Source organism: Cucurbita moschata, unplaced genomic scaffold (genome assembly GCF_002738365.1).
Source record: "Cucurbita moschata cultivar Rifu unplaced genomic scaffold, Cmos_1.0 Cmo_Scf00045, whole genome shotgun sequence".
Taxonomy (NCBI): Eukaryota; Viridiplantae; Streptophyta; class Magnoliopsida; order Cucurbitales; family Cucurbitaceae; genus Cucurbita; species Cucurbita moschata.
In genome coordinates this window covers 1,319,989-1,328,577 of record NW_019268561.1, presented here as the reverse complement: position 1 = coordinate 1,328,577, position 8,589 = coordinate 1,319,989, and the positions used below count along the sequence as shown (strand labels likewise).

The 8,589-nt window shown below is 37.4% G+C and overlaps 1 protein-coding gene across 1 annotated transcript; it reads left to right on the top strand.

The window, feature by feature from the left end:
- Positions 1 to 2,892: 2,892 nt before the first annotated feature.
- On the top strand, positions 2,893 to 4,483 carry LOC111434486 (putative UDP-glucose glucosyltransferase). Its single transcript, XM_023071898.1, has one exon. The coding sequence runs from the start codon at positions 2,904 to 2,906 to the stop codon at positions 4,377 to 4,379; it is 1,476 nt and encodes a 491-aa protein (XP_022927666.1). The 5' UTR covers positions 2,893 to 2,903; the 3' UTR covers positions 4,380 to 4,483.
- The last annotated feature ends 4,106 nt before the right edge of the window (positions 4,484 to 8,589 follow it).

Below are 8,589 nucleotides of genomic sequence, written 5' to 3'. Positions count from 1 at the left end.
TATATATATATATATATATATATATATATATATATATATATATATATATATATATATATATATATATATATATATAATATTTTCTTTTTTTCTTTCTTTCTTTCCCGGGTCGTTACACATATTTCCCAACTCGTGTTCTAGTTATGCATATTCTCTTTATAGCTTTGCATAAAACATATAATAACATGCTTCTAACAAATTTTAGCATAGGGGCATAAAGGTAATTTTTCATAGCCTACAAATAGTATATTCTCTTCCAAAAATGCCTTTACGAAGTCCTTAACATGCACTTTCTCTAAGGTAAGGAATGCTCGCATGCTAGCATGTCTTAATGATCCCAACAAGTATGACTTGCCTAAAGTTTGTGCGGTTACTTACACGTAAGATGAGTGCCTTCTTGAACTAGCTTTTTAAAGTGTTAGGAGCTCAAAAATTTCATAAGTATCTTTGTTAGGTCAAAAATTGAATCAAAATAGGATTAGAATCAAAATCGAGACAAAAAACAACTAAATGACGAAAAAAAAAAAAACAATACTCACATGCACATCCATGTGCCAAGATAGTCTCCCACGCACAGGCCACATGTGTGAGTACATCACGTGTCTAGGGAGGGAGACGTGTGGTGTGTCACAACCTCACTATAAAGACAATAGATTGTAATCCCGCCCATTCGACCATGTGAGGGTCTAGACAGACAAGTGTCATAATGTGACTGAGAAAGAAGATGAATCATCCAACACACCAAGAGTATTTATTAAAGAAAAGATGAGGCATAAGCAAGGTTGAAGAGAACAAGACGACGTGTGTCTAAGACAAGTTCAGAGAGGTTCGGGTAGGGCTCCGAGCTATAACCTCAAAACTCAGAGTTTTGATATGAGTTTCGACATGCAGATCTAGAGCTAAGTCCGTCTATATGAATGATGAAAGCTCACCAAATTTAGTGTCAATCGAATATCCGACATACGCTCCACGGAATTATATGACCATTCACTAAAATAAGTGTACTCCAGAAAGATTTGAAGTACCTCAAAATGCACTATAGAGGGAGACATGGAGTCTCGGCTGTCTTCCTTTGAAATGAGCCTTTCAAGGAAAGTGTCGGACGACACGGGTGTGCTAGCATTGCACCCTAGCCCATGTATTGGAGGTTGGTATATGCACCCGCTATCCAATATGAAATTTGTAAATGACATGACATGACATGGCATGAGAGAGTTTACGCCCCGTTGAAAACCTAGATGGATGGATGTTTGGGGTGTATCAACTAGATGAGCAACACATGGGTCGGTCTCGATAAACATGTTAGGGCAAGCCAAGATAGTTGAACTTTCTCGAGACTAGGAATGGCATTACGACGCATGGTCCTATTGTTGGGAACCAAGATGATGATTGAAATGCGACATTGCACATGAGAGACTTTTACCTAGAATAGAGGCAAGATTGAGTCGAATGATTTGTCCTAGTGTAAATGCAATTAAGCTAGAGCTGCAGACCATTGAACATGCAGGTGGGTGAAAAATACGAATGGAGCTTGAGTTCCCATTAAAACCTGTCATGAGTATGTCAAGATCATGACACCACACAATTGAAGATGTAGGACTGTGACACGTTTTACTTCTAATATGTGGCTCATTCCTATTGGGAGTGTCTACTGAAAGTAGTTTTCATTATGTCCTCTCTTTAATCCTAACTCGAAGGTAACCTGGTCTTGCCAAGACTCTTAGGCCCTTGTCATAATGTGAGGCGTTGTCGTGTAGTTCTCTTGAGCACTGACACTCATAGTAAAATACTGCTATTTGGGAGTAGATAATCCTTGCTAAAGTCTGATGCATTTATCTAGGCTATCTCTCTTAATGTCTTACATCTGATCTAGTAACGCCTCCTCTCGTAGTGATATCTCATCACTGACTCTTGCGAGCACCTAAACCTCTAAAGTTCTTGTACGGAATTCTAGAGAACTTACTATAATCCCTTTGTATGGTTGCTAGCCTTCCTTAAGTTTTGGGATGCTTCCTATATTGGTAGGCTTAAAGTCTTATGTCCAAATATCCACTCAGACATACTATGGTCTTGTCTACCTACAAGCAAAGATCACTACTACGACTGAACCAGAATCACATTGTTTAGAGGCTTAGATTATCTAAGCATGCTTCTCAAGTATGTCAATCACACTGGTATATGGAACTTGATTCATACTTATCTATTGGAGGGTAGGTTCCTAATAACATGATGTTTGAACTTTCCTCTCTTTAGACGATGTAAGCGTGACCACAACTCAATCCCTTTTTTTAATACCCTCGAACTCCAAGGTTCACTGAACTACCTTAACCGTTCCCACCGTGCTTAATGAAAAATTGAATAAGATGCTAACTTTAAAACGAGGAAAAATTGGAAAATATGTCTGATGAATTAGATTCAAACATAATTTCATTTTATATTGAATTACACATGTCAATTAAGAATTTTGATTCAAATTCATAATTTAACTACCTCCTTGTCCTTGTTTGGATTCAAAACTAAATCAAATTAGGATAGGATCGATATAATAAACTATTTTGGTCTACAAAATTTGTCAAAATCCTTGGTTTAGAATATAGTAAGATAACCACAAAATTCAAAGTTAAAACTATAATTTATATCCATCATCCAAACATCCATTTCCATTAGGTATCTAATACCTATTACTACAAGAAACATGTTCGTCATGGATGGCATCATCTCTATGAACAAATAGTTTAGTATTTGCCACGCTTCATGAACAAGAAAATCACCTACCGCTAACACTTCTTTCCCTTTCCATTTTTTTATCCATTTTTTGCAGAGTTTTTCAATGATTCAATCTAGTTGTATAAACATTCAAACAAACATTAAAACAAAACGAATACGAGTTCGTCAATTATATAATGCCCATTTCTAGTTATCCACATCCCTCAAAGTCAGCCATGACTAATTCTCAAGAAGCTCCTTGCCATGTCTTCCTTGTATGTTATCCCGGCCAAGGACACATCAACCCCACTCTCAGACTTGCCAAGAAACTCGCCGCCGAGGGCCTTCTCGTCACCATTTCCACCGCAGTGCATTTCGGCAAAACACTGCAGAAAGCTGGAAGTATCGGCGCCGGCGACTGTCCCACTCCGGTCGGCAATGGCTTCATCAGATTTGAATTCTTCGAAGATGGCCTCCAAGAGCTCAATCCGAAGGATGTAAACTTGGAACGCGTCGTCTACCAGATCGAGCTTTTCGGCCGGCCGTCGCTCGCCGGCTTGATCAAGAACCAAACAGCCGAAAACCGCCCTGTTTCTTGCCTGATTGTGAACCCCTTTTTGCCATGGACTTGCGAAGTTGCAAAGGAGCTCGAAATCCCCTGTGCCATTCTTTGGGTTCAATCATGCGCTGTGTTCTCAATTTACTATCACTGTTTCCACAAATCCGTCCCGTTCCCTTCTGAATTGGAACCCAAAATCGATGTTCAGCTTCCAATTATGTCACTTTTGAAGAACGATGAAATCCCAAGCTTCTTGCATCCAAATAACATTTATGGCGTTTTGGGGAATGTTCTGTTATCCCAATTCAGTAAACTATCAATACCCTTTTGTATTTTGATGGATACTTTTGATGAACTCGAGAAAGATATCATCAATTACATTTCTAAAATCATTCCTTTGAAACCCATTGGCCCATTGTTCTTAAACCCTCAAAATCTGGAAACAGAGGTCTCCGGCGACTGCTTAAAAGCAGAGGATTGTATGGAATGGCTGAACTCAAAGCCCCCACAATCCGTTGTGTACGTTTCATTTGGAAGCATCGTTCACTTGAAACAAGAGCAAATAAACGAGCTCGCTTACGGGCTGTGCAATTCAGGGTTCTCATTCTTATGGGTTATGAAACCGCCCGATGATGTTTACGGGTTAAAGGGCCATGTTTTGCCAGAAGGGGTAATGGAGAAAGCAGGGGAGAGGGGAAAAGTGGTGCAATGGAGTTCCCAAGAGAGGGTTTTGTCGCATGAATCTGTTGGGTGCTTTATGACGCATTGTGGGTGGAATTCGTCGGTGGAAGCCATCGGTACCGGCGTGCCGGTGGTGGCGTTTCCGCAGTGGGGGGATCAGGTGACCAATGCTAAGTTTTTGGTGGAGGATTATGGAGTTGGGGTGAGGCTGTCGCGTGGTGCAGAGGCAAATGAGTTGATTTCCAGGGATGAGATTGTGAGATGCATATCGGAGGTGATGACCCGCGATGGCAGCGGAGGAGAATTCAGGCGGAATGGTTTGAAATTGAAGCAGGCAGCGGCGGCGGCCGTGGTGGACGGCGGATCCTCCCACCATAACATCCAAGAGTTTGTTGATGAGATAAAGAAGAGATGTTTGAGAGGCGAGTTTTAGTAGAAAGAGCAATAACAGGATGAATATGCGTAGTGCAGTTAGAACTTGATGGAATTTGGCACATATAAGCATATAATAAAATTTATGGTAATGCCTATTAATTATGAAAATCAAGAGGGTTGTAACACATTTAAAACAAAATCATATAACCATTAAAATCCCTAAGATAAAATTTGAAACTCTTCTTACCATTAATCCTGAATAATACTAAAAACTCATTTTTTTAACAATATAGTTCATGACGCTGATGTCGAGGATCAAACCTGAGTCATCTACGTAAGAGAATACTTACTATGGTACTACAACAACAGTCGAAAAAAGGCTTAGGAATTTGCTAAAAGGAGCTAAAACCCACCCCCATGAATTTTGTTTAGTTTAAAAAAATCAACACACATTTGAATGATATAAAAATTCATATTATAGCGATCTAGTTTTTGACGCTGTTGTCGGGGATCAAACTCGAATTACCTGTATAACAGGTAGGAATACTTACCATTAAAAAAAAAAGGTGGGAATCTATTAAATGGAACTAGAATACATAGGGTATTCTTATTATTATACATACTATTGTGCGCTGAAAGCGAAACAAATGTACTCACAACACCAATGAACGGAATACACAAAGAGACACCAAGATATTTACGTGGTTCAGAGAGAAGAAGTTCCACTACATTCACAGGTAGCAACCAATCACTAATAAACAAAGTGTTACAAGTGAATACCTCACTATTACACTACAAAGACTCTCACCAATATATCACTCTATAAATATAATGTGACACACAAAACTCTTCCAAATTTCGATATCATCAACCTCCTAGACAAGGCCATTATATAGGGACAAATTCGCTCCCCCTAGCTTTCGTCTCTCAGTCTTAGTGTCGTCCCAGTTGCTTTCGCCGTTGGTGTTCTTTTTTATTTCTACGCATAATCATCCAAGGTTATGAAATTAAATAAGATTAATATTAAAATAGTTATAAAATTAATAACCAAATTAATAGTACTCCTATTTAATCAACTGTTATAAATTGGTTATAAATTGATAGCTAAATTGAATAAAAAAAACTTACCACCATAAAACTACCCTAAAAAATGGCTAGTGAATTTGTTAAAAGGAGCTAAAACCCTAGTAAAAAATTTATTTAGTTTAAAAAAATCAACGTACATTTGAATGATACTAAAAACTCATTTTTAATTGATATAATTTTTTACACGATCTTGTCGACAATCAACTACATAACTAGTTTGGAAATCTGTTAAAACGAAACTTACCACTATATAATTTTACGTTTATACTACCCTGACGTAAAAAAAAAAAAAAAACTTCAGAATTTGTGGAAACGAACTAAAAAAACATATTTTATTCATGAACCATATCATTTTTTGTTAGACCCTTCACCAAGGGATCATAATTTTTGGCGCCGTTGTCAGGGATCGGGTCACTAGTGTAACAGGCATGAATACTTACAACTATTCTACAACGACCCTCGAAAAAGAGCTTGAGAATCGGTTAAAAGTTGTTAAAACCCACTAGCAAAAAAATTGGCTAAGTTTAAAAAAATCAACACATATTTTTATGAAACTTAAAAACCCATTTTTAATTGATATAGTTTTCGATGCTGTTCTCGACGACCAAACCGGGATCACCTGCGTAACAGGCGCGAATACTTACATTTATCATAAAACGACGTCAAAAAAAGGCTTGAGAATTTGTTGAACGAGATGAAAAAAAGACATATTAAGACGCTTCACAAGGGATCATCATATCTTTTGGCACCGTTGCTAGGGATCGAACCCAAGACACTCTCGTGATAGGCGAGAAAACTTACCACTATACTACAACGACCCGCAATAAATTACTTGGGAATCTGTTAAAAGTTGCTAAAACACACCAGCAAAAAATTTGTTAAGTGCTAAAATCAACGCATATTTTTATGATACTTAAAAACACGTTTTTAATTAATATAGTTTTCGACGCTGTTGTCGACAATCGTACCCGGATTACCTGCCTAACAAGCGTGAATACGAGATGCAAAAAAGATGTTGTATTCTTAAAACAATATAATTTTTTATTAGACCCTTCAATCACAACAAAGGATCATCATAGTTTTCGATGCCATTGCTGAGGATCGAACACAGGTCACCCGCGTGACAGGTAGGAATACTCACCACTATACTACAACGACGCTCAATAAAGCACTTGAGAATATGTTAAAAGTTGCTAAAACCCATCGGCAAAAAATTTGTTATGTTTAAAAAAATCAACACATATTTTTATGAAACTTAAAAACTCATTTTTAATTGATATAGTTTTCAACAGTGTTCTCGACGATCAAACCGGGATCACCTGCGTAACAAGCGCGAATACTTACATTTATTAGACCCATGGCTTTCGACGCCATTGCTGAGAATGGAACCCAAGTCTACCGCATGACAGGTGGAAATACTTACCACTATACTACAACAACCCTCAATAACATGCTTGAGAATCTTTTAAAAGTTGTTGAAACCATCTGCAAAAATTTTGTTATGTTTAAAAAAAACAATACATATTTTTATGATACTTAAAAACTCAATTTTAATTGATATCGTTTTTTACGCTTGTAACGACCCTAAATTTCCACATACTCAGAGTCGCTACTAACGTCTCATGCTCACCTATAATGTGGAAATATAACTCTTACATGAACATAACTGATAACGAAAATTTCAGAAAAAAAAAAAACGTTTAAAACAACTTCTCTCTGAAAAACACAGCCATGGTCTTACGTGTTTAAATATGAAATACTGAAATTTAGAGAAAACAAAAACAAATACAAAATAATTTAAAACAATGGAATGCAAAACAACCTATTCTAACTTAAGACTAGAAATTTAAATATGAGTCTACCCTATGCACGTGCCACAGTCTCTACTCGCGATGCCGCCGTCCTCCGTACAAGTGCACCTTGCCTTTACCTGAAAAATGAAGTGGCACACGACCTGAGTATTTCAAAGAATACTCAGTAAGTGGCCCCACTATAGGGGGCCATGCAAATGCAAACACATGCAATCATGATTTAGGGACCTATCTCTAATCATCTTAGGGGTGGCCTCCAGTCTCGGAAAAATTGGATGTATAGTACTTCCCTACACACGACTCACACGTGCGAGTGTGAATCCCCAGGGCACTCGCACACCCCCTGGACCCTCTGGTCAAGCTAATCTGTAGCGACGTCCGGAGGTCAGCGGAACCCCATAGTATCATGTGCCTCATGAACACCCTCATCTGTGCGCATTCGCGCTCATCATATGGTGCGCGTCCGCACTCATCATCTCTAGGGGAAGTAGCCCTATGCGTATAAACATACAATATGCATGAGGTCCCTCTAAATCCATCATAATGTCTCTTCTGACACAACCCTCTAGTCTCATCTCTTTGTTACTCTAGGTAACACATACTCGTGGATATTTATATTAATATCATTTTCACACTCTTAGGGTTGTGTCCTATGTCGATCTAACGACATGATGCAATATGGCACTCATCATCATATACCATGCTCAATATGGAAAACATCATCATATTAAGATAAACGTCACGCAATCATCATACTCATCATATTGCCAAAAAGTGCATCAAACATATCAAGTACGATATTCATCAAAATATGTATATACTGAGCACATCGTCAAGTATCGTAACCCACACATCATCATAACTCATACATCATCATAACCCATATACCGCATTGTACGACATAGTTCATACATCATCGTAACTCATACAATTTTTAGTCTATTCTATAGTAAGGCCACTTACCTGGTTAGCTTATACGGGTGTGACCAATTTATCCTTAATAAAAGTTCGATTTTTCCCTTTGTATCCAAGCCAACCTATAAGAATCCATAACATCAATTTCATGTTTAATTCTCTAACTCCTACAATGGTTCATGTGCTAAACTTCATGCGAGCATTAAAGACTTTATGAGTATTGAATATATATATATATATCTTGGTATCCTTTTTTTTTACTCTATGTATTTACTCGGTGAAATTGTTTCTGTTCACCAAATCTTCCATTTTCCTCCCCACTATCTCTCTTTTCTTTCCTGTATTTAATTAGTTAAATATATATAATTTCCTTTCCTTTACCTCTTTCTTTTCTTCTTTTCTATACTTAATTAAATATATATATATATATATATATATATATATATATATATATAT

Bases quoted from the DNA above. Each gene is read 5' to 3' on its own strand.
- LOC111434486 (XM_023071898.1), top strand. From the start codon at position 2,904: ATGCCCATTTCTAGTTATCCACATCCCTCAAAGTCAGCCATGACTAAT.